The 26,076-nt window shown below is 46.2% G+C and overlaps 1 protein-coding gene across 1 annotated transcript in view; it reads right to left on the bottom strand.

Annotated features, from left to right (window-relative positions):
* rps6ka2 (ribosomal protein S6 kinase, polypeptide 2) overlaps positions 1 to 26,076 on the bottom strand; it is a 240,953-nt gene that overhangs the window by 13,947 nt on the left and 200,930 nt on the right. The window contains exons 16-18 of the mRNA XM_041206960.1: positions 24,048 to 24,209; positions 14,419 to 14,495; positions 1,073 to 1,190 (exon numbers count right to left, since the gene is read on the bottom strand). Of these exons, the coding sequence (XP_041062894.1) occupies positions 1,073 to 1,190; positions 14,419 to 14,495; positions 24,048 to 24,209 (357 nt within the window). The remainder of the gene's footprint in view (positions 1 to 1,072; positions 1,191 to 14,418; positions 14,496 to 24,047; positions 24,210 to 26,076) is intronic.

Genomic DNA, 26,076 nt, shown 5'->3' with positions numbered 1-26,076 from the left:
TTCGTTTGAAGATTTTAATGAGGCTGCCTGCCTGATATTATTTTTCTTTTCCAGGTTTAATCTTAGCTAGCCTGGTTTTCCAGGCCTCTTGAAACCTTACAGATGTAGAGAGACGAGGACTGCTACATGGAAATGGTAACAACTTATCAAGCACTGCTTGTGGACCTGGTGCAGCAAGAGTCCTGGTCCCCCAAGTTAATATGTTTCCATCCACGTGAACCGAACCCCCACCTTAAAATCAGCAACCCTCCTACTCCTACCCCCACCTCTGGCCCGTTCTGTCTCTGATCCCTCGCCATCACCCCTCAGTCCTACAAACCACATTGTACCCCCTTCAAGTCACAATCTCTCCTCCAGCAGCAGGAAACCTACCTGCTCATGGGGTGTGGCGTCTTCTGCAGCCACCTGACCACAATGTATGCCTAACAATCAGGCAGGGAAGCTCATGGGAGAAGAGAAAAATATGCCATGGAGCTAAAACTTCAATGTGTTCAGGGACCAGAATTCCACACCCCTACTTGGAAAGCTCAGTACAGCTCAGGGCCAAAGAGAGGGACAGAAGTATTGGATTAAAAGAGAGTGAAAAAAGAGGCAGAAAAGAAAAGTAAGAAAAGATAATTTACATTTAGCATTTTTAAAATCTTCTAAAATGATTATGAGGAATGAGGCTCCAAATATAATTATTACAATTGTTCCCTTTCTGTGGAAGTGATAGGTTAGCAGTCAATAATGATATCATTAAAAGGAAACTTACACAATTAACTACTAGTCAACTTCCTGAAGTGAGTTTAATGGGCAATTTAATGTACAACATCATGAAAATCATAGGCAAGTTAAGCATAAGGTGTTGTTTTTGTGCAGCTAACAGCGGATCGACACAGATCAGCCAACACTTGCACCAATTCGCAATTCACAGGGTATCTCTTGCTTGCTACAAGTTGCTGCCCAATTTGTGCATTAATAACATTGTGCATCATTCAGATATCTCCATATTTTCAGCAAAATTTGCTCCACCTTGTTTGGAAGACAGGGCTCAGTGGTTTGCCTGTTTGCCTACATTAGCTCCACTCACCTTGGCAGCTTCAGAAATGGTGTCCCAGTTTCCTCCAGTCAGGGCATATTTCCCACTTCCAATGCGTGCCAGGATTTCTTCAGGAGTATCTTCAGGCCCATTTGCAAAGGGTGTGAACCTAATCAAGAAGGAAGAAAATCACTCAACCTTTGGATTTCATTTATGTTTGTGGAAAACTCTACTCCAATCTGCCCCTTTTAATTTTCTGAGATCCATGAAAGGTCACTGTGTTACCAACCCCCTCCCACCAGTGATCTTACACCAGCCATTTTCCTCTCTTTTTCCACATCTATCGAATGTAAAACAGAAAGCAGCACACACTTGAGGAGTCTTCAAATAAACACAAATAGACCTTGTTTTTAAAGGATAGAGGCAGGCAGGTATGGGCAATGCACCCAAGGATTCTGAGTACCTTTCTAAAAAGGTGCTCAGAGTCTCGCTAGAACCTAATCAGATTCACCATGTGTCCGGCAGACAAGGAAAGAAATATACTAGCAGCAGATGCAATTAGGAACCTGTGAGAACTGTAGTCAGTTGGTGGGGGGAGGTTCTGGAGGCTATTGTGTGGAAGTAGGGAATCCTTGGAAAAGGGAGGCCCAAGGCTTCCTTGTGAGTCCAGGGTGAGCTGCTCCTCTTCCTCACAGGAAACCTAAAATTATTTTTTTCAAACTTAGCTGTTGGGTATTTTCTGGCCCATAATCCAGCTCCCAGCAACTCTGACTTGCTGGGTGAGCAAACATTCCTATTTTATTCAGGCATCTAATTCATTTTGCAGGTCAGGTGTTTAACCCATCATTGGGTCCGATCTACATATTTGAAGAGGAGCCCACTACTTTCCAGCTGGCGTCATCCTCATCTGTTTTGAAGAAGAGCTTAACATCAGGACACAGTCAGAATCCAGCAGGATTCGAGGGGAAAGTGACTGGCCTCATTTTCATTACTCCCTCTCCCAGTTTCTGCCAAGCAAATGGTTAAATCTCAAACTAGGCCCATAGTGGTACAAATCCAACAGAGAAATGTAATGCATTTTGAAACAACATAAACCAATTTTCATGTGATTTCCTCTCTTTTATTCTTTCTTGGGATGTGGGCATCGGTAGCATTTGTTGCCCATCCCTAATCACCCTTGAACCAAGTGGCTTACGAGACAATTTCAGAGAACAGTTAGTCAACCAGTACCTGGAGTGTGTTTAATTCCGGCACATAGAGGAAAGAGTAAATTGCACTTCCTTTTAGAGCTGTATGTTCACTTGCAGGGCGCTGCTTGGAACAATCCCAACAATTACATTGGCATGGTTACATGATGGGAGTGGTATCACCATGCCTTCTACCTCATTTCACTGGGGATCCTTTTCTTCTTTATTTCTCATTTTAAAATCTCTGCTGACTTCTGGAAAATTATAACTCACATGCTAAAGAATTAACTTTGTAATTTGCCTGCTGATTTTTTTTCCCTTCAGAAGACACCAATTTAACAGGGTGACAGTTCAACAGGATATCTCCAAATAGATTCACAAGCTCAAAAGTGATAGTGAGTATACTGCTACATCACCAACTGGCGAACTATGTAATAAGTCTGGGGTGCTCTCTCTCCCAATATACCACCTCGCATTGCAACATTGAGACCACGCTTTCATCAGGACTATTCTAAAATATTAAGTATTACAGTACTAAAAGATTGGAAGCAATATGCTGTTTAAGACATCCCATCTGATTTTAAAAAAGCTATCATCATTAGTATTGCTCTTATTCGAATATTGCTCAAAGCTCAGTCATACGTTAAAGAGTTCTACTGCACTATGGTTAAACTGTTGCTTTTGGTGAGGTAGCAGGAGGATAGCCTGAGTGGCTCATGAAAGGGGAGGGGACACTGAGCAGGACAGGAGAGAGGGGAAACTGAACAGTACAGGGTAGAGAGGAGACCAAGCAGGACATGGAAGGGGGGAGACTGAGCAGGAGATGGGAGGGAAGAGGCCGAGTAGGAGAGGGGAGAGGGGAGAGTGGGGACCATGCAGGACAGGGGAGACTGAGCAGGAGAGGGGAGGTGGGAATCGAACAGGACAGGGCAGATGACACACTGAGGAGGACAGGGGAGCGGGGAGACTGAGCATGGCAGGGGTGAGGGGAAATCGTGCAATGCAGGGAAAAGAGGAGACCGAGCAGGAGTCGGGAGAGGGGAGACCGAACAGGATGGGGGAGAGGGGAGACCGAGCAGAACGGGGGAGAGGGGAGACCGAGCAGGACAGGGGAGAGGGGAGATGGAGCAGAACGGGGGAGAGGGGAGGTGGAGCAGGACGGGGGAGAGGGGAGATGGAGCAGGACGGGGGAGAGGGGAGATGGAGCAGGACGGGGGAGAGGGGAGACCAAGCAGGACGGGGGAGAGGGGAGATGGAGCAGGATGGGGGAGAGGGGAGACCGAGCAGGACGGGGGAGAGGGGAGACCGAGCAGGACAGGGGAGAGGGGAGATGGAGCAGGATGGGGGAGAGGGGAGATGGAGCAGGACGGGGGAGAGGGGAGATGGAGCAGGACGGGGGAGAGGGGAGACCGAGCAGGACGGGGGAGAGGGGAGATGGAGCAGGACGGAGGAGAGGGGAGATGGAGCAGGATGGGGGAGAGGGGAGATGGAGCAGGACGGGGGAGAGGGGAGATGGAGCAGGACGGGGGAGAGGGGAGATGGAGCAGGATGGGGGAGAGGGGAGACCGAGCAGGACGGGGGAGAGGGGAGACCGAGCAGGATGGGGGAGAAGGGAGACCGAGCAGGACTGGGGAGAGGGGAGATGGAGCAGAACGGGGGAGAGGGGAGGTGGAGCAGGACGGGGGAGAGGGGAGATGGAGCAGGACGGGGGAGAGGGGAGATGGAGCAGGACGGGGGAGAGGGGAGACCGAGCAGGACGGGGGAGAGGGGAGATGGAGCAGGATGGGGGAGAGGGGAGACCGAGCAGGACGGGGGAGAGGGGAGACCGAGCAGGACAGGGGAGAGGGGAGATGGAGCAGGATGGGGGAGAGGGGAGATGGAGCAGGACGGGGGAGAGGGGAGATGGAGCAGGACGGGGGAGAGGGGAGACCGAGCAGGACGGGGGAGAGGGGAGATGGAGCAGGACGGAGGAGAGGGGAGATGGAGCAGGATGGGGGAGAGGGGAGATGGAGCAGGATGGGGGAGAGGGGAGACCGAGCAGGATGGCGGAGAGGGGAGATGGAGCAGGATGGGGGAGAGGGGAGATGGAGCAGGACGGGGGAGAGGGGAGACCGAGCAGGACGGGGGAGAGGGGAGATGGAGCAGGATGGGGGAGAGGGGAGATGGAGCAGGACGGGGGAAAGGGGAGATGGAGCAGGACGGGGGAGAGGGGAGATGGAGCAGATCGGGGTCTAGGGGAGATGGAGTTGCAGGTGTTTATGGAGGTCTGAAGTAGAGACGCCTGAGGCTTTTACACAATTTAATTACAAACTGTTTCAAGTGCCAAATACAGCTTCTGGACATCTTTGTTCTGAAGCTATATGGGGAGTCCAACACTAAATTGATCAGTACGAATGATGGGATGTTGCACTAATACAAACATCCACCATATAAATCTGGTATAAACAGTGAATTTCATGAGTACGCTTATTATTTACACTTCACTTAGAAACATCACATCTGGCAATCCAGTAAAGAACACTTGGAAGTTTTTCAATGCAGCTTTAATAATTCCCAGAAACATCCTCATTCTTCAGAAGCTTTAAAGTGCATCATTTTTGTGAGAATATAATTTTCAGGTATTTTCATCTTTTCAACCACGAGATATAGTCAGCATTGTAAAATATCAGCATTCCATTTGTGTGCAACATGAGAAGATGCATGTCTCTTCAGCAGCTCTAACAAGTACAAGTTTGCCAAACACTTACACATAATAGTCCTAACCCTTTCAAAATTTGTGTCATTTGCAAAATAAATACAAGACTGAAAGCCAGCGAGAACAATTCAGTCGGGCACCAGGATCCTATTTGTTCATTGACATAGTGTGTTCCTTAAAGGGTCAGTTGGACATCTACTAATTGACTCCATAAGCCTCTCCAATATTCGTTTGCAAGGCATATGAGACCATTAAAGGGATTTACAATCACTGTGTATCTACAACCTCTCTGCTAATGATTTTGTTGGCCTGTGCATTGAGATCACAGGACTGAGATCCAGTGCTGCCTGGCATATCTTTTTTTCTTATTCATTCATGGGATATGGGTGTCACTGGCTAGGCCCAGCATTTATTGCCCATCCATAATTATGTCTCAACTGCAGTTACTAGAAATGTAGAAACATCTACAACACAGAAGTAGGCCATTCAGCCCCTTGTGTCCATGTTGGCCAAAAAAGAGCCTTTAATCTTGGTGGGATATTTATCCTTTTTCCATAACTACACTAAATCTAACTGAATTGTGATCATGAACATACGAACATATGAAGTAGGAGCAGAGTAGGCCATTTGGCCCCTTAAGCCTGCTTTGCCATTCAATAAGATCAGAGCTGACCTCTTTGTGTTTTGAATTCCACATTCCCATCCATCCCCAAAAACCTTTGATTCCCTTGTCTAACAATAATCTATCTACTTCTGCCTTAAAAATATTCAATTGCTTCCAACGCCTTCTGAGGCAGAGTTCCAAACTCACACAACCCTCAGGAAAAAAAATTCTCCTCATCTCTGTCCTACAAGGGTGACCCCTAATTTTAAAACAGCGCCCCCTAGTTCTAGACTCACCAACAAGAGGAAATTTACTTTTCATGACCACCTTGTCAAGACCATTAAGGATCTTATATATTTCAATCAAGTCACCCCTGACTCTTCTAAACTCCAGTGAAAACAAGCCCAGTCTGTCCAATCTTTCCTCCTAAGGCAACCCGCTCATTCCAGGTATCAATCTAGTAAACCTCCTCTGAATCGCCTCCAATGCATTTACATCCTTCCTTAAATAAGGAGACCAAAACTGCACACGGTATTTGAAATGTGATCTCACCAAAGCCCTGTATAATTGAGGCTTAAAATCCTTACTTTTATGTTCGATTCCTCTCATAATAAAGGATAGCATTCCATTAGTCTTCTTGATTACATGCTAAACCTGCGTATTAACTTTCGTGACTCACCTAGATCCCTCTGCACCTCGGAATTCTCCAGTTGTTCTCCATTTAAGTAATGCTCTGCTTTTTAATTCTTCCTGCCAAAGTGAACAACTTCACATTTTCCCACATTATACTCCATCTGCCAGATCTTTGCCTGCTCACTCGACATATCTGTAACTATCTGCAAACTCCTCATGGTTTCTTCACAGCATACTTTCCTATCTATCTTTGTGTCATCTGCAAATTTAGCTACCAATGCTTCGCTCCCCTCATCTAAGTCATTGATGTAAATTGTAAACAGTTGACGCCCCAACATAGACCATTGTGGGACTCCACTTGTCACATTCTGCCTATCAGACAAAGACCCATTTATACATACTGTCTGGTTTTTTCCAGCCACCCAATCTTCTATCCATGCTAATATGTTGCCCACTAAACCAGGAGCTTTCATTTTCCGCAATAACCTTTGATGTTGCGCCTTATCAAATACCTTCTGGAAATCCATGTACAGCACTTCTACAGGCTCCCCTTTGTCCACATTAAATTGGTTAAACATGATTTTCCTTTCACAAAACCATGCTGATTTTTTCCTTGGGATGTAACCTCCAACTAGCATCCAAAAGTGCTGGCCTGCAGGAATTAGAAGAAATTAATACCTACTTACCTGGACTTGAAAATTATGTTGACCCTTCGTTTTGCCAGAGCTGCTCGGGGCCTGCATCGAAAGACTCCTCGCAGGCCCCAGTGAAGTCTAGCTCCAGCGGATTCAAGGAGGGCATGCCCCCTTTTCTTACAGCACTTGCTGCCGTAAAGCAGGTAGGTTTAAAGGGCCAGGAAAATTGACTGGCCATGGCAAAGGTAAATGTTTCAGGTAAGCAGATAGGATTTGTGGGGGGAGGGGGCGGAGGACCAGGTGTAATCCAAGGTGGGGGGGGTGTGAGCCGGACAACCAGGGGACACCGGAGTGGTCGGTTGGAGGTCTGGGGGGGTGGGTGTGGGGGCGGGGTGGGGAAAGGGTGGGCAGTCAGATGTCCGGGGGGAGGGTGGTTGGAAGTCCAATGGGTTTTATCAGGGGGCCTGAGGTCGAGGGGGTGGGTGGGAGTCGGAGGTCCAGAGGGGTTGGAGGTCTGGTGAAGCTCATGGGGGAGGGGGTCTGAGGTCAGAGAGGATTCATGGGGTGGGGGTCTGAGATCTGGGCGTGTCATGGGGAGGTTTGAGGTCCAGTGGGTGGGTGGGAGTCAGAGGTCTGGGGGTTCAGAGGTCCAGGTGGGGTTCGTGGAAGGGTCCAAAATCAGGGGGAGGAGGTCAGAAACCCTTGGGGAGTTGGGGGGGGTCCAAGGTCCAGAGGGACGGGGGCAGAGGTTGTGGGGTGCGGTAGTGAGGGTGTCAGAGGTCAAGGGGATGGCAGTGTCAGAGGTTGGGGGAGTGAGGTATCAAAGGTTGGAGGAATGGGGGATGGGAGGTGTCGGAGGTCAGGGGTAGGGGTGTCAGAGGTCATGGGTGGGGTTGTTCAAGGCCGGGGTGTTAGGGGGGTTCAGAGGTTGGGAGGTTTGGGAGTGTTGATGGTTGGCAAGTGGAGGTGTCGGTGGTCGGGAGGGTGGCGGTGGGGGTTGGGAGTTGGAGGTCCGGGGGGGGTAGGTCCTTCTCCCATGACAGATGTCAAGCTAACTTGCCCACAGTTTCCTGTTTCCTGCCTCCCTTCCTTCTTGAATGGAGGGTATATTTGCTACTTTCCAATCTGATGGAACCTTTCCAGTTGGACAGGCAGGTCCGTTAATTATTTAAATCACTTTGTCAATGGCCTCAATTGGCCATTGACAGGTTGGCGAGCGCACAGCTGATTCAGCTGAGCCCCCGCCTGCCTGAAAATTGAAATGAGGTGGGGCGACATCAGGAGCTCCACCCAATGTCATCCCATGTCTTTCTATGCTTCGGTGAGTGGGCCCCGCTCACCGACCGGGAAATCTTGGCCCAAGTTCCCCTCTCCCTTCCACCCCCTGATTTACAGCTATTACTGGAATGTTTTTTGCATCCTCTATAGTGAAGACAGAAGCAAGATATTTGTTCATTTCAACTGCCATTTCCTTATTGTCTACTATTAACTCCCCATTCTCATTCTCTAGAGGAGCAACACTCACTTTACTTATTCTTTTCCTTTTTAAGTACCTGTAGAAACTCTTGCTATCTGTTTTTACATTTCTAGCTAGCTTCCTCTCATACTCTAATTTCTTTCTCCTGATTAATCTTTTAGCCATTCTCTGCCATTTTACATATTCTGACCAATCATCTGACCTGCCACTCATCTTTACACAGTTATATGCTTTTCCTTTAAGTTTGATGCTTTCCTTAACTTCTTTAGTTAACCACAGATGGTGGGTCTTCCCTTTAGAATTTTTCTTTATAGTAAGAATATACTTATTGAGTATTCTGAAATATCGTCTCAAGTGGTTGCCATTGCTTTTCTATTGATCTATACTCTAGCCTAGTTTCCCAGTTCACTTCAGTTAGCTCAGCTTTCATGCTCACATAGTTGCCCTTATTTAAGTTTAAAATAATAGTCTTAGACCCACTCTTCTCCCTTTCAAGCTGGATATAAAATTCAATCATATTGTGATCACTGCCACCTAGGTGTGCCTTTACTCTGGGGTCATTAATTAATCCTGTCACATTGCAGAATACCAAGTATAACTTAACCTGCTCTGGATGGTTCCAGAACAGGCTGCTCTAAGGAATTATCTCGGAAGCAGTCTATGAACTCCTTATCCAGGCTACTGCTGCCAATCTGATTTTTCCAGTTTATATATAGATTAAAGTCACCCATGATTATTGCTGTCCCTTTATCACAAGCACCCAATATTTCTTAAGTATAATTTGTCCTAAATTGTGGCTATTGTTAGGGGGCCTGTAGACCACTTCCACTAGTGACTTTTTCCCCCTACTATTCCTCATCTTCACCCAAACCGATTCTACTTCCAGACCTCTTGAACCAAGGTCATCTCTAACTATTGCACCAATACCATCCTTGATTAACAGTGCTACCCCTCCACATTTACCTAGCTTCCTATTCTTCTTGAATGTCATATACCCCTCAATATTCAGGACCCAATCCTTGTTATACTGCAGCCAGGTCTCCATAATGGCTATCAGATCATATATATTTACTTCAATGTGCACTATAAATTCATTTATTTTGTTATAAATGCTTCGTGCATTCAGATACAGAGCCTTTAGTTTTGTCTTTTTGTTACCTTTGTAACATCTAGTCTTGATTGCTGGTTCATTCTTAGTTTTTTTCTCTGGCCTCCTGCCATTCCCTGACCTACATTTCCCATGTTACTATTTTCCTCCCTTACCTTGTCTCTACCCTTTGATACACCATATTTGCCATTAAAATGATATATCATCACTACCATTACAATGTTCTCCCACTGCTATTATTTCCACCCATCCAGATTCATTTCTTAAAACTGAGTCCAAAACTATGCCCTTGCTTGATGGGCTTGACATATAGTGGCTTAGAAGATTTTCCTGACAATAGTTTAAGCATTCTGTGCCCTCCCTATATTTTGTACTGAATTTATCCCAATTAATATTAGGGCAGTTGAAGACTCTTAACTATTACTGCCCTTTGTTTCTGCAATTTTCAGCAAGTTACCTACATATTTACTCTTCTATCACCCCCTGACTGTTTATGGGTCTCTAGTATATTCCCAGTAGTGTGAACGTCCCTTTTTCATCCCTCAGTTTAAATGATATAGCCATACAGTAAGGGTGATGAGGTTTGACATCTCATCATAGCAGAACAGGGAGAGAAAGAAAACTAGGGCAAATATTCCCCTCATCGAGTGGGCGCGGTGGGCAGGCCCGGGAGTGGCCGCAATTGGGCCCTGACCATGATTTCAGGCTGGCGGGCCAATTAAGGCCTGCCCAGCATGAAATGTGGCTTCACAGTGGCCAGGAAGGGCCGAGCAGGGGCAGCGGCGTGTCAGGTCCAATGGCGACCCAGCGGTCGGTTTAAAAATAGCTCAGGCAGCATCAGAAAGGCTGCCAGGGAAGGACGTCTGTCTGCCTTTGTAACGATGGAGTCCAGTGCGGCTGCAAAAGCCAAGTGGCAGGGCAGGTTGGGTGGGCACTCGGCCTCCCGCTTTTCTGATGAGTGCCTTGCTGACCTCCTGGAGGAGGTGGCTGTCAGGAAGGACACCTTTGTCCCAAGAGGGCATGAGGGGAGTTAGCAGCCCTGGTCAGCAGCCATGACGTGGTGTAGCGCATATGGGTGCAGTGCCAGAAGCACTTCAATGACCTGTCGTGCTCAGGAAGGGTAAGTACCGTGTTGGCATGGGTCAGTGTGCAGATATGTTAAGGTCTGGCCATCCCCCCATGGACCTCAGGGATGTGAGAGTCTGAGTGCCAACTGTCAATGACACTGGAGCTGGCCAACGGGGTGACCCCAGCTGCTTGGACTGAGTGCTTGCGGCTCAAGGGCCACAACTTGGATGTGCTCTGTAAGGTGTTCCTCAGCTAGGGTTGGCCAGGCTGCAATGGCGCTGCAGCCAGAGAGTGGACTAATCAATGCTCTTCTGTTCTTTCAGAAGAAGATGAGCCGTAGTCAAGCCGAGAGGGCACGTACAGGCTGAGGCCCACCCAACCTGTTGCTGCTCTCCTGGTTCGAGCAGGATGCCTTGGGTGTGGAGAGGCGGGGATGCCAGATGAAGGTAAGAGCGCAGGGCACAGATGTGAGAGTTTCGGATTGTGCAACTATTCTAGTGTAGTCTTCTCATTGATGGGAGCCTCAAAACTGGAGTCCCCATTGATCATTGGAAGATGAAGGCACCATGATGCAAATCTCCATTTTGTCACCAGGGTGCTTGGCATGTACAGTGACAGGGTGATGACTTTAACTAATGATGTGTCCTTCTTCTCCCTTTTAGGCTCACCAGCAGATGTCTGATCTCTGGACCCTGAAGGGCCACCCCTGACACTGGTGTACCACCACTGTCACCTGCATCATACCCGTTCTCTGAAGCAGGCACCAGAGCAGATGCCAGCACCTCAGTGGGCATTAGAGTGGGGGCCAGTATCTCGGTGCACATTAGTGAGGGAACATCACAATCCCTTGAGGTGTAGGTGGCGGCAGAGAGTGCTCAGGGTGCCAGCAGTCGAAGGACTGCTGGGAACCAGGATGATGCTCAGTTAAAGGCAGATGATGAGTCTCTGGAGTCGTCCATTAGGCAGCAGATGCTGGACGTCCAGCAGGATGTGCAGGAGGATCTGGCACAGATCCAAGGGGATTGACATGCCATGGTCTCTCCATGATGGAGGAGTCTATGAAGAGCATGACCACTGCTTTGACCGTCATGTGCGAGCGCACTGCCTCCTCCATTGAGAGAGTGGTGACTCTCATGGAGAGGCAGCTCCAGGGACACGATCTGGGGTTCCTGGGGTTGCGCTCAGACCTGCAAGCCCTCACACAGGCACTGACCTCAAGTGATTAGTGTCAGTGTGGGAGATGGATGAGGCACCCAGTATCCCAGCGAGGTGCCCATCCATCAATGGTGTGTAGGGAGGTCCACAGCGACCTCACATTGGCGCATGAGCTGCCTGTCATCTCTGCGGGCTCCTCTCAGGGTGCTCCAGATGACAGCACCAGCTCCTCCACCCCTCTGCTAGTGACTGTGGCATCTGATGAGGCTGCGATGTCTGGGGAGATGCCAGGCGCGGCACTGGCCGCTCCCTCCCAGGCAGGGCCAGCACAGGCTCCACTGGCCAGAGGACATCCACCAAGGTCCACCAAAGCCAACAAGGCAGCAGAGTCAGCAGGCTGTCTCCAATGCCGGTGCCAGCAAGAGGATGCCCTTGATGTGCCCTCACCAATGCACACTGAGATACTAGCCACCGTTCTACTGCCCACCGAGCTGGTATCTACGCTGGTGCCTGCTTCGGAGAGCAGGTGTGATGCGGGTGAAAATGACACCTGGTGGTCCTCCAGTGTCCAGGGTGGCGCTTTGGGGTCCGGAGATCAGACAACTGCTGACGAACCTAAAAGGGAGAAGGAGGACATGTCATTAGTTAAAATCATCACACTGTCACTGTGCATGCCAGGCACCCTGGTGAGACAATGGAGATCTGCATCATGGTGCCCTCGTCTTTCAACGATCAATGGGGACTCCAGGCCCGAGGCTCCCATCACCTAGACGTAGCACTTGCAAATGTAAGTTAAAGACACCATGAGCACAAGAGGGACAGGTCTTGGATGATCTATGTTCATTTATGTTTCCTCTATCTATACTGGACTGGGAATGAAGACCAGAGAATTTTATGTAACTAATTTGGAATTGTCACAATGTGACAAATGTTGGTTTTATTGTCATGACCCGAGTATGCTTCACATTTTTTTTTTATTGGTGCGGGGAATGTATGTAATGCTGGATGCAAGTGGCTCTGAACTTTATTGCACAGGCACTGAGTGTTCTTTGTGTTCAAATGAAAAGGTCCCTTCAGATATCTGGGATGGAGGAGGCAGCCCTGGCATCTGCTTGAGGCTGATCTTTGAACCCTCAGCCTTCTCCTCACTGTGCTCATCTTGGGACTCATTATTGGACTCATTATCTGTGGCTTGATGCATTAGTGTCAAGATCCTTTTCCTCCAGTGGGTCCCCCCTTGCCAGTGCCAGATTGTGGAGAGCCCAGCATGCAACCACTATCAGTGACACCCGCTCTGGGGGGATATTGTAGTGCTCCCCCTGAACAGTCCAGGCATCGGAAGCGCATCTTGAGAAGACCTGTGGTCCTCTCTATCACCGCCCTTGTGGAGGCATGACTCATACTTCTCTGCCTCTGTTCTTGGGTGGCGGAGAGGCGTCATGAGTCACCTCTTCAATAGATAGCTCTTGTCATCCAGCAGCCATCCATCGTAGGACTGGACACTGAAGAGTCTCGGCACCTGGGAGTGTCTTAGGATGTAAGCCAGGGTACCTTGCACAGACTTGTAGAATCAGCATCCTGTGATCACACGCTATCTGCACGTTCATGGAGTGGAAGCCCTTCCTGTTGACGAAGGCACCGGGCTCACATGTTGGCATCTTGATGGCCACATGTGTCGATTGCACCCTGGATGTGGGAGGACCCAGCAATCGCTGAAAAGCCTCTGGCTCACTCAGCCTGGCTCGCTTCATACATATTGTCAAGAATAAAGGCCAGTCCCCACCTGAACAGAGCTTCACTCACCAGCTTGATGCAACTGTGGGCAGCTGATTGGGAGACTCCACACAGATCCCCCACTGAGCCCTGGAAAGAGCCGGAGGCTTAGATGTTGAGGGCCACTGTGACCTTCAAAACAACTAGCATGGGTGTCCACCCTCACAGCTGGAGCTGATCTCAGGCCCAATCATCTGGCAAACGAAGGTCAGGGTCTCCCTTGAGAGGCGGAGCCTCCTTCGGCACTGCACTTCAGACAAATTGAGGTAGCTGCATCGCTACATGTAAACCTTAGCAGCAGGATAGTGGCGTCTTCTGCGGCCTTGGACTACCTGCTGGCCCTGCACCCCTTATGCCTGCATCTCTCCTCCCACAGGTCCCTTCCCTGGAAGCCTCATTGGGACATCTGGCCTCCTCTCCCTTCTGCCCTTCTCTTCCTCCTCAGAGATGATGCCCCCAACAGAGGCCACAATCTCCATTACCCGGGTAAAAGAAGGTTGCCCAATACCAGGAAGGGTCCACACGGTCTGAATCCTCTGGGGATCTGGCAGACATCAATGTGTCCTGGAAATGCTAAGAATGAAGCCCTGAACAGAGATGAAGCTGCCAAGTACCAATAAGTCACCAGCAGCAAACTATCTCCAAAACTGCTCACTACTCACAGTGACAATGCTGCTGACGCCCTTTTTATCCTGCCCTTGGATGAGGTTTGTGAAAATGTCGGCTGGCCACCTGCCCATTTTGCGTGATGAGCAGAAAATCACAAAGGCAAGGTAAAATCACAGTCAATTGGACTGTTAAGGGCCTTAAGTAGTCCATTAATTAATGGTAGGCATTGCTTTGGCACCTGCATGCACCTGCCGTGCGAAATATCGCACGAATGTGCGATGATGTCGGGATGCTCACCTGACATCATTGCGCACTATTTTACTCCTGTTCGGTCGGGTGCATGCCCGCCCATGGGATGAAAATTTCTGTCCCTGCTTGCTTCACTTTCAGATTTCTCACACCCTCCTGGCAGCCAATCACACATTCTGTTGATGGAAACAATCGCTGTCTTACCCTGCCAGCATAGTGTAGAGTAGAATCCCTAAACTCCACATGTCACAGGCTGCATCATATCCTTGCCTCTTGAGTACCTATAGCAGAAATGTTAAGAAATTATTTATTCATCAGTTTAAGACAATACAATGGATCCTTAAAAAATTTACATTTCAGTTGATTCAGTCAAATTGCTGGAAAATGCATGATTTATCATCAGAATGTTTGGGAGAAATTTTAACATCCCCACAACAGGTGGGAGAGGCTTGGGCAGAGTGTGGGGTTGGGGTGGGTAAAATTAGCAAATGTGCAAAACGCTAGCCCAACCTGCTGAGAATGCACTTACTTACGGTTTAACCGTGATAGGTTTGGGGGTGTCTGAATAACCTGCTTTGGAAAGGCATGTATGTGATTATAATGTTTAAATAGATTCCATTCCTCAGATTGCGGCAGTTATTTGAATATAATGCTGATTGGCTGGGTTTCCTGTGATTCAATGCAGGCAGATCCAACAGGTCCTAGCTGGAGAGAGAGTTGGGAGCTGCAGTGGACCAGGACAAACTGACATTTACCTGAAGAGAGGGTCGGGAGCTGGAGAGGACCGGGAAGGAATCAAAGGCTGGAGCAGATCAGCGTGGAGTTGGGAGCTGGAGGAAACAGGACAAGTTGAAGGCTGGAGCAGACCAGGACAGAGTTGGGAGCCGGAGCGGACTGGGGCACATTGGAGTTCATCTGGGAAGTGTCGAGAGATGGAACGGATCAGGGCGCAGTCAGAGGCTGGAGCTTCCGGTTACTTGGCATTTTAATTCACCACCTTGCTTTCGTGTTCACATTTCTGTCCTCAGCTTGCTGCAATGTTCCAGTGTAGCTCCAGACAAGTTCAAGGAACAGCACCTCATCTTCCAATTAGGGACTTTACAGCCCTCTGGGACTCAACACTGAATTCAACAATTTCAGACCATGAACTCTATGCCCTATTTTGATTCTTTGTTTTTTGGCCCAAGTGCTGATCTGAATCTTGTTTTTCATGTTTTCGCTTTCAGACAAAGTTTTTCATTACTCTAAAAGCAAAATTCTGCGGATGCTGGAAATCTGAAATAAAAACACAAAATACTGTTTAAACTCAGCAGGTCTGGCAGCTTCTGCAGAGAGAGAAACTGTTAACCTTTCGAGTCCGTATGGCTCTGAAGAAGAGATCTATGGACTTGAAAAGTTAACTTTCTTTTTCTCTCCCCATAGATGCTGCCAGACTTGCTGGGCTTTTCCAGCATTTTCTGTTTTTATTTCTGTTCATTAGTTTGCCATTCACATTCACTCTACACAAATGTTTTGTTTCTTTGCTACAACCATTATCATTCCCTCTCCCTTTAGTTCTGTGACATCTTTGACATTTAAACTCTCCTGCCCTCTACCCTATCTCAGACCTTCCTTTTTGTTCTTCCTCTCCCTCCCCTTTTTCACTGGCTTAAAACCCACCACATTTTGACCCCCCTTCAGCTCTGGAGAAGAGTCACATTCACTTGAAATGTTAACTCTGTTTCTCTCTCCAAAGATGCTGCCAGGTTTGCTGCCATTTCCAGCACTTCTCCAGCATCCACAGTATCTTGCTTTTATATAGGCTGGTACGTTGTTGTGGTGTACATAGACTTCCAAAAGGCATTTGATACAGTGCAGCACAACAGGCTCTGAGCAAAGTTATGGCTCATGGAATAAAAGGGACAGTAGCAACATGGATACAAAATTGGCTGAGTGACAGGAAACAGAGAGTACTGGTTAAAGGATGTTTTTTGGCCTGGAGGAAGGGTTGTTGTGGAGTTCCCCAGAGGTCAGTGTTGGGACCCTTGCTCTTCCTGATATGCATTAATGACGTAGACTTTGGTGTACAGGGCACAATTTCAAAATTTGTAGATGATACGAAACTTGGAAGCATTGTGAACCGTGGGTAGGATAGGGTTGAATTTCAAAAGAACATAAATAAGTTGGTGAAATCGGCCAAGTGACAGATGAAGTTCAATGCGAAGTAATGTGAAGTGATTCATTTTGGTATGAAAAATATGGAGAGACAATATAAAACAAAGGGTAAAACTCTAAAGGGGGTGCAGAAGCAGCGAGACCTGGGTGTGTATGTGCACAAGTCATTGAAGGTAGCAGGACAGGCTGAAAGAATAAAACATACAATATCCAAGGTTTTATTAATAGGGGCATAGAGTACAGGAGAAAGGAGGTCATGTTGAACTTGTATAAGACACTAGTATGGCTTCAGCTGGTATATTGCATCCAATCTGGGCATGGACTTTAGGAAATTGGATAGGGTACAGAGAAGATTCACAGAAATAGTCCCAGGGATGAAGAACTTCATTTTTGAAGATAGATTGATGAAGTTGGGACTGTTTTCCTTGGAGAAGAGAAATTTGAGAGGAGATTTTATATAGGTATTCAAGATTATGAGGGGTCTGGACAGAGTAGATAAGGAAAAAAAAAAACTGTTTCCACTCATGAAAGGATTGAGAACGAGATTTAAAGTGATGTGTAAAAGAAGCAAAAGCAACATGAGGATAAACTTTTTCATGCAGTGATTGTTTAAGGTCTGGAATGCACTGCCTAAGAATATGATGGATGCAGGTTCAATTGAGGCATTCAAGAAGGAATTAGATTGTTATCTGAAAAGGAAGAACATTCAGAATTATGGGGAGAATGCAGAGGAATGGCACTAGGTGAATTGCTCATTCAGAGAACCAGTGCAGACGCAATGTGCTAAATGGCCTCCTTCTGCACTGTAATAGTTCTGTGATTCTGAGTCCTTTTTCAATGGCAGGGCAGCTCTGACCTCTGGAGTGCATATTCTATTTCATGACTCAAAGATGGATCCTGTGTCCTAGATAACCATATGTGCAGGAAGATCATCAGCTGCAGCAGCTCAGGCTTTGGGTTTCAGAATTTGAGCAGCAGCTGGCATCACTGTGGCACATCCCTGAGGTTGAGAGCTTCTTGAATAGCACGTTTGTAGATGTGGTCAGCCTGCAGCTTAACAGTATGTAGGGAGAGAGGGAACGGTTGACCACCAGACAGTCAAGAAGAAACACGCAGGTAATTCACGAGTCTCCTGAGTGCATCTCATTCTCTAACCAGTATTCAGTTCTGAATATTGATGAAAGAGATGGTTCATGTGGGAGTGCAGCCAGAGCCAGGGCCATGGCATCAGGCTGGCTCAGCAGTACAGGGGGGCATAAAGGAATGTGGAAGAGCAATAGTTATAGGAGATTCAATAATTAGGGGAACAGATATGCATTTCCCATGGCTGCAGATGTGAATCCAGGATGGTATGCTGCCTCCCTGTGCCAGGGTCAAGAATGTCATTGAATGGCTGCAGAGCTGATGGAGGAGTGATAACAGCCAGCGGTTGTGGTCCACATCAGTACCAATGCCATAGGTAGAAAAAAGGATGTGGTCCTGCAGTCAGAGTTTAGGGAACTAAGTGGAAATGGGCAAACAGGACCTCAAAAGTAGGAATCTCTGGATTACTCTTGGCACCACGTGCAAGTGAGTACAGAAATAGGAGGATAAAGCAGATGAATGTGTGGCTGGAAAAATAGTGCAGGAGGGAAAGCTTTAGATTCTTGGGATATTGGTCCTGTTCTGGGGCAATGTGACCTGTACAAACTAGACTTGATTGCACCTAAACTGAGCCAGGACCAATTGCCTTGCGGGGGCAATTTGCTAGTGCAATGGAAGACAATGTTTGCAAGCCTTAGGGTCTGTAATTACTGTTGGTTCGATATCCAGAGCAGCCAAGCAAAGGTGGACAGTAACTGTGGGCTCTCCCACAAACCATGAAAATGCCTGGCATAGGCAGACACATGCAAGGACTATGGCTTTAGAGGACGCTGGGCCAAACTCTGCCAGGGGTCTAGCACCAGGAAGATGGCCAGAAGCCAGAGTGGGCAGCTCTCCAACCACAAATGCACGTCACCCAGAGGTGAAGGGAGGTGAGATACTTTAAGGCATCGCCATAGGCACTGCAACGTCTGTGAAATGGGAGAATGCCGAATCAAATTAGATGAGGTGAAGGCATTCGAGAGGCTGCAGAAGAGGTTCACAAGAATGATACCAGGGATGAGGAACTTCAGTTATGAAGACTGATTGGAGAAGTTAGGAATGTTTTCCTTAAAGAAAAGAAAGCTGAGAGGAGATTTGATAGAGGTATTCAAAATCATGAGGTGTTTGGACAGATAGGGAGAAACTGTTCCTATTCATCAAAGGATCAAGAATCAGAGGGCACAAGTTTAAAGTGATTAGAAAAGGAAGCAAGAGTGAAGTGAGGAGAAATCTTTTTATGCAGCAAGTGATTAGGGTTTGGAAAGCACTGCCTGAGACTGTGATTCAACTGAAGCATTCAAAAAGGAATTAGACTGTTATCTGAAATGGAAGAATGTGCAGGGTTACGGGGAGAAGGTGGCAGAATGGTACTATGGAGTTGCTCATTCAGAGAGCCAGTGCAGACACGATGGGCCAAATGGCCTCCTTCTGGACTGTAACAATTCTGTGATTCTGTGAGACGAATCAAGGTGATGGTTGAGCAGCTGTTTTACATGATCACTCTAGGGAACAGGTTAATTTCATAACCAAAACTGAAGCCTTTGCAGAGTGCAGACTATTTGCTGAAATAAAGCTGGGAGACATCAACTGTGAGTGAAGGTTGACACAGGTGCAAGTGCCAACAGCCTATCTTTCTAAACCCTCAAGGATATATACCATGAGAGATGGAAACTGGTGGTCCAACCCACCACCACAAAGCTCATGACCTACAATGGATTGCCAATACATTGGCTTGGCACCTTAAACCTGGAATGCAGGTACAAAGATTTAGCCTGGTCTGGGCAGACATTTCACATAGTGGATGTGTTAGGTCCAGCAGTAGCAGGATTGCCAGTATACGATGAGCTCAACATGGCCCTACAAGCTCCTACAAGATCCGACTATCCAAGAGTTGGCCCAGTCAAAAGACCATAGCAATCAAAGTACTCACACACCCATAAAATCAATCCAAGACCTCCAGAGGTTGTACCCGGACAGGTTTGACACAGTTGGTGACTTCCACAGAGATGCAGTCCTTCACCTCAAGGAAGATGCAGCGCCATCTATTGACCCACTATGGAAATGCAGCAGGAGAAAAACAGAATTCTTGTCAATGTGTTCTTGTATATGAATTTTTGATCAACAACGGAGTCAAGAGTTGTGGGGTTGCAGACAGGAAAGTGGAGCTATGGCAACAATCAGATCAGCCATGTTTTTATTGAATGGCAGAGCAGGCTCGAGGGGCCGCATGGCATACTCCTGCTTCTAATTCTTGTGTACTTTTGTTTTTGTCAGACCAAATTGGATAGCGTGGAGAGACAAAGCATAATTCACTGAGTGCAACACCGCATGGACTACTGCAGCCCATTACCTCCACAGTCAAGGAGGATGGTTCCATTCGGTTATGTTTGGACCCAAGGACACCAAAAAAGCCTCAAAAGGTACCAACACTGGAAGAGCTTTACCCAATATTTGTAGGAGTAAAACACTTTTCCAAGCTCTGTGCCAAAAACAGATTTGGTCCGTACGCCTGTCAAAAGAGTCACAAGAGCTGATGCCATTCAGAAACTCTTTTGGCAGATACTGTTTCCTCCATGTACCTTCTGGCTATCACGTAGCCAAGACATTTTTCAACAAACATGGAAGGCATTACAGAACAAGTACCAGGCTGTGTATGCATTGCAGATGACATTGCTGTGGTAGCACACACGAAAGAGGAACATGACAGAAACTCACATTTGCTGAAGTAGACTGCCAGGCATAAAGCTTTGTTTCTCAAAGGTAGAAAGTATTCCATTAAGGCAGACTACAATTCATTTATTTGGATCCATTTACTCTAGTGCAAGTATCTTCCTGGACCCTGGCAAGATCGAAGACATACAATCAATGCCAATGCCAACACTGCAGGACAAGGAAGACCTACAAAAATGCCTCGGTTCATCATCATGCATTCAATGCACTGAAACAAGCACCATCAGCTGAGTCATATCTTCAACATTATGATCCACAGAAAGTGATAATGCTAGAAGTCGATGTATCATGGGAAGGTCCTTGTGCATGTCTTCTTCAGGACAGTAAACCCATTGCATTTGGATCAAAAAGTCTATCCCCCCCACCCATGGGAAAATTACTCGAATATCATGCATTAACCTCTTGCACTTGGCTTTAGGATTACCAGATTCCACACATACTTATTCGGGAAAGAGTTCATAGTTGAGACAGACCACAAACCCTTGGAAATGATCTGGAGGTAATCGTTTAGTGCACCGCCTTGACTCCAGAGCTTACTGATTAAGATTTAAGGCTATAACTGTGGCATCAGGTACAAACCCAATAATCAGATGGTTCAGCAAACACTTTGGCAGACAGCCTAACCCCAGAAATGCATGAGACATACCGCTCAACTTTCAGGTTGACAAGCTTCAAGGTGTCTACAATATCAACCTGATCTGCTTTGGTTATCACAAATGAGAGTAACTCTGGAGAGAGACTTCTCAAGGCCTACAACTCAGAACACTGTGGCAGGTCATTATAGACGGTTGGTCTGAAACCATCCAGGAGATCCCCATGGATCTGAGGACATACTGGCCATATTGGGATGAGATTGGTATTTCAAATGGAGTGCTCTTCAAAGGATGCCAAGTGTAAATTCCAGCATCATTTCGGGCTGACGTATCTGGTCAGCTCTACCAGTGCCACATATGAATTGAGAAGACAAGATGACTTACTTGCAAGTCAGTGTTCTGGTCCAGCATCAGCAAGGGCATCAAATAGGTAGTAAGGGCTTGTGATGCATGTCAGGAACACCAAGCCAGTCAGCAGAAAGAGCCAACCCAACCACATGACATCCTGTTTTTGCCATGGATCAAGCAAGCAACAGACCAGTTCACAGTGGGCATGAGAAACTACTTACCCATGGCTATCATCCTAAATTCCCAATTGCTCAAAGCTTCGGGACACATCGAGTGCAGCAGTGGCCAGCACTGTTAGCACTATCTTCAGTCATTTCAGTGCTGTGCTGGAAGTGGTGTCAGGCAATGGTCTTTTCAAGGTATGTGTGAAAAATGGACTATCAGCCATATCATGTCAATACCCTGGCAGTTTCATTCTAAGGGAATGGCTGAACGTATGGTCAGGACAATGAAATTGCTAATCAAGAAGCACACAAACTCCATTAAACTCTGGATTGCCACCACCACTGAAATCCTGTTTGGTCGACCAATGTGAACCACTTTACCAAGTACTTCATAATGACAGACTAGGTACGTTAGAGGTGAGACAGGATGAAAAACATGCCTGATATATGCATGTGCTGAATTACCACCACACTACATTGGCTAGAAGCTGAGGATCCAACACCCACAAGAGCTGACATGGATCCCAGCAGAAGTGCCAAGAGTATGCAAGGAACCACAATCTTATGAGGTGATGACACCAAATGGAATGATGCTCAGAAGGAATAGGTTTCATCTCAAGGGACCATCTGCCATGCATGGACAGAGTGACCAACCTGCAAGCACACTGACAACTGAAGACATTCAGTCTGAATACAGGATGAAGGAACAGACCCAACAAAAGCACACTCTCATGTAGTTGTTACAAGGTCTGGTTGAGTCAGCTGATAACCAGTGCACTTCCAAACATAGGCAACACCTTGATGAGTAGTATTCCAAGTATTCGTGTTACAGTTGAATGCTCTCTGTAAAGTGCTTAACCTGATCATTTTTTCTGCTCCACAAGGGATACCTATGTGTGTACACATTAGTGCTGAACTATCTGGGTATTTTATTTAAGAGGTGGTGTGATAGTATATTGGTTTGTATATTAAGATAATATGTTGGATAAAATAAGTATAATCATTTGAACATATGTTTATGTAAATATATATATCATCAAAGGAAGTGATGTTTATCACGTGTTCTAGTCAGTCTTGCGCAGTGAGTGACACAAGTAAATAGAAGCAAGAAAAGGTCTCCCAATAAAGCTCTGTTCAACCCCAGCCCTTTGATTTTGTTTGTATTTGTATAAAACCCCAGATAATGCAACAGTACTGAGCTTGGTCATATGGGAATTGCAACACTGACCCATACTCACACCACATTTTTGAGACAACTGAAAAATTGTAACAGTGTATTGATTAAAACAGTTGGTAAATGCTGCTACGAGTTTCAAGTCTACTCCTAATTAGCATCACCAGTCTTTCCTGTAAACAAACATGTATCTCTGATGGTAATTTTACTTTTGCTACTCACTATCTAAGCATATGATAGCAAAGCCTGGAGGCCATGTAACAATGAGACACTCTCATATGAACAGGACGACATGCTCCAGCTATTTGTACTTTCACAATCTTCTGAAAGGCAGGTGAAGTAACACTATTAAATGTTAGATATGAATTGTTAAACTGCTTTATCTTACAGTCAACAAAATAAGAAAGTATGCCACACTGACCCTTTTAAGTGGGCTAAAATATATTTACTTTCCTGGAACAGTCTTCTCTGAAACCTGGCCCTCTGTCTAATCCTAGGCTAGTTTTGTTAATCATGAATGTGGAGAGGAGGCGGTGGCATAGTGGTAATGTCACTGGATTAGTTTTCAGAGACCCAGGGTAATCCTCTGAGGACCCAGGTTTGAATCCCACCATGGCAGTTGGTGAAATTTAAATTCAATATAAAAATAAATCTGGAATTAAAGTTTGATGATGTTGATTGTTGTAAAAGCCCACCTGGTTCACTAAGTAAATTTGCTGTCTTACCTGGTCTGGCCTGTGACATGTCACCCCAGATCCAGAGCAATATGGCTGACTCTTAAATGCCCTCTGAATGAGGGAAGTTAGAGAAGGGCAATAAATGCTGGTCTAGCCAGTGACACCCATATCCTACGAATGAATAAATAAAATTCCCATTGGAAGCAGCTAAAATGAGAATCCCTTATTGTTCCACATCATTTTGCGTCACTGCTTCAGTGACTTCTCATTACCTCTTGGATAAGCTTATCAATACACCGATCCAGTCTTTGTTCTATTGTTCCATTTTTGTTCTTGTGACCAAAAAATGGAGTTTAAATCATTAGCCTTATCGTAACACTTCAGTATGACTCGTATCCACATCTGTTCCACAGAAAATGTTTGAAAATCCCCAAATACAATGCACTCAAAATAGATTAGCAATTCTGGTCTTTAAAATATTTGAAAGGCAATTATTTTTGTTTTTCCGTTATGAACACTATACCTATTTTTGTAAGTATAGAAATGTTGTAAACTAGACCCATTATCCTGAGTGCTTACCCAAACTGTACAAGGAGCTAACTCCCACAGAACAATGAGTAATGTGTTCCAGAAAAAAACATCTGATAGTGCACTTTTGTAAAAGACCTCGCTAAGACAATTACTATTATTCTGATCAATGCACTTCAATGCATCAATCCTTATCTAAATAGGATATATTTTGAAGCGTATGTTTGGAAAATCAACAGAACTACACAAAACACCATTAGAAACATGCATCAGTTTACAGTGTTAATGAGTTCTTGTTAATCTCTTCAGACAAACAACATGGAACTGTGAAGCCCCTTACCTCAGGTGCTACAAAGTTGGCAGTATAACATGGAGTCATTAGAAGGCCATTCTCAGCCCGGAGCTGCTTGGCAAAACCAAAGTCACATATCCTAATAGATTCTGGATTTCCTGACTCATCCACATACAAGATGTTACTTGGCTTCAGATCTCGATGAACAACCTAGTAGGAATGAGAAAGAAGCACTGAATCACCAACTATAAATCACAAATGATAAAGCTTTCCTGATGTCTTCTGTCTGTGAGTGCCGTCCCTTACTGGGAGTGATGAATTCCATAATCTGATATGTAGTGGTGGGCAATCTTGTACACGGTCTGCATGTCAGTAATTTTCACATTCGCTGTCTGGGCAGTAATCTGGCAGAGCGGGTTGTACACTCCTATAGAAACTGCCCAGGCGGTGAAAGTGAAAATTACCCTCAACATGCTGTCTTCAAGCTCTTTCAAGATAAATGAGTTTATGACTACTTTTTAAAATAGTGCGCAGGAGAATTTTATACCAATGTATTGACAAGAAAATAGCACACAGAAGTATTTCAACTGCAAAGGAAATTCTACCCACAGTTATTGTTGTCCTTATCAGGGAACAGGATGTCAGTCCCAGTGAATGAAATACGTTCTATTTTGAGCACCCAGTGTCAGTACCAAGAATTCCCAAATCAAGTATAACATGAGTGAGACATAGAATGGGTGAGATGTAGGATGACTCTCCATCTGGCCTACCCCAAAGATAACACAGAATGTACATTGTTACAGCAGTGTGGCATTTTCACTGTGCACATCAAGCATCTTCCTAACTTTATTCAGCTGGACCTGGTAAAAATTCATTTCAGTGGGAGCTTTGTAATCAGCTGAAAACCATGGAATGTATGGAAAGCTCTCAACATGTGTAACAGTCTCCAAATTATGCTGGAGAAACCAAAAAGCTTATGGGCAGAATGTTTTCCTTTTGGGGGGTGGACGTTCAGAAGTGGGCACATGTGGGCGTGCCTCCGATCGGCACCCACAATTGGGGGCGCACCGCTATTTTACGTGGGCGGGCCAATTAAGGCCTGCCCAGCGTGACATCCGCCAGGAAGTGCTATGCGTTCCCTGTGCGGGTGGTGGGGGATTCCCTCAGCCGAGAGTGCACTCTTTCGTGCATGCGCGTGAAAGAGCACGCTCATCTCCCTGAGGCTAAGTGCTGCCTCAGGGAAATCGGCACCAAATTTAAAAATGATAAATGTAAAGAAATAAAATTTCCCTGATATGTCCCCTCATCTGACACTGTCACATGAGTTGGGACATGTCTATCACTTTTAATCAAACTTTTATTAAATTTTTAAAAACCTACATGAAACCTCATCCCGCCTGTGGATGAGGCTTTATGCTTTTTCTGAAGCCTCCCAGGGCACCCGACCTGCTCGCCAACCTTAAGGTTGGACGGGCAGGTCCTTTAACTACTTGAATTAGTTTTTAAATGGCCTCAATCAACCATTGACAGGTCGGTGGGTGCACAGCTGATTTATCTGCGCCCCCGCCGACCTGAAAATTGAAATGATGCGGGTTGACATCAGGAGTTCCGCCCAATATCATCCCACGTCTTTTTATGCATCGGCCCCACACCCCCCCCACCCCCCACTCGCCGATCTCAATATCCTGGCCTGTGTTTACATAGCACTTTTGAAACCTCAGGACTTCTCAAAGCACCTTACAGTGAAGTGTATAGTCACTGTTGTAATACTCAGCAGCCAATTTATGCCCAGTAAATTTCCACAAACAGCAATATGATAATGATCAGGTCATTTGTTTTAGTGATGTTGGTTGAGGGATGAATATTGTCCAGAATGCTGGGGAAACTCCCTGCATTTCCTCAAATAATGCCTTTGGATCCTGAATGTATACTTAATAGGAAGATGGGGCTTTTATTTAATGGCCCATGTAAAAAAATTATACATATGGCACAGCAGCATTCCTTCAGTACTGCATTGAAATGCCAGTTTAGGTTTTGTGTTCAAGCCTCTGCAGTGGAACTCGAATCCACAAGCTTG

The sequence above is a fragment of the Carcharodon carcharias genome, chromosome 2, assembly GCF_017639515.1.
Source record: "Carcharodon carcharias isolate sCarCar2 chromosome 2, sCarCar2.pri, whole genome shotgun sequence".
Taxonomy (NCBI): domain Eukaryota; kingdom Metazoa; phylum Chordata; class Chondrichthyes; order Lamniformes; family Lamnidae; genus Carcharodon; species Carcharodon carcharias.
This window is presented reverse-complemented; position numbering and strand designations above follow the sequence as displayed.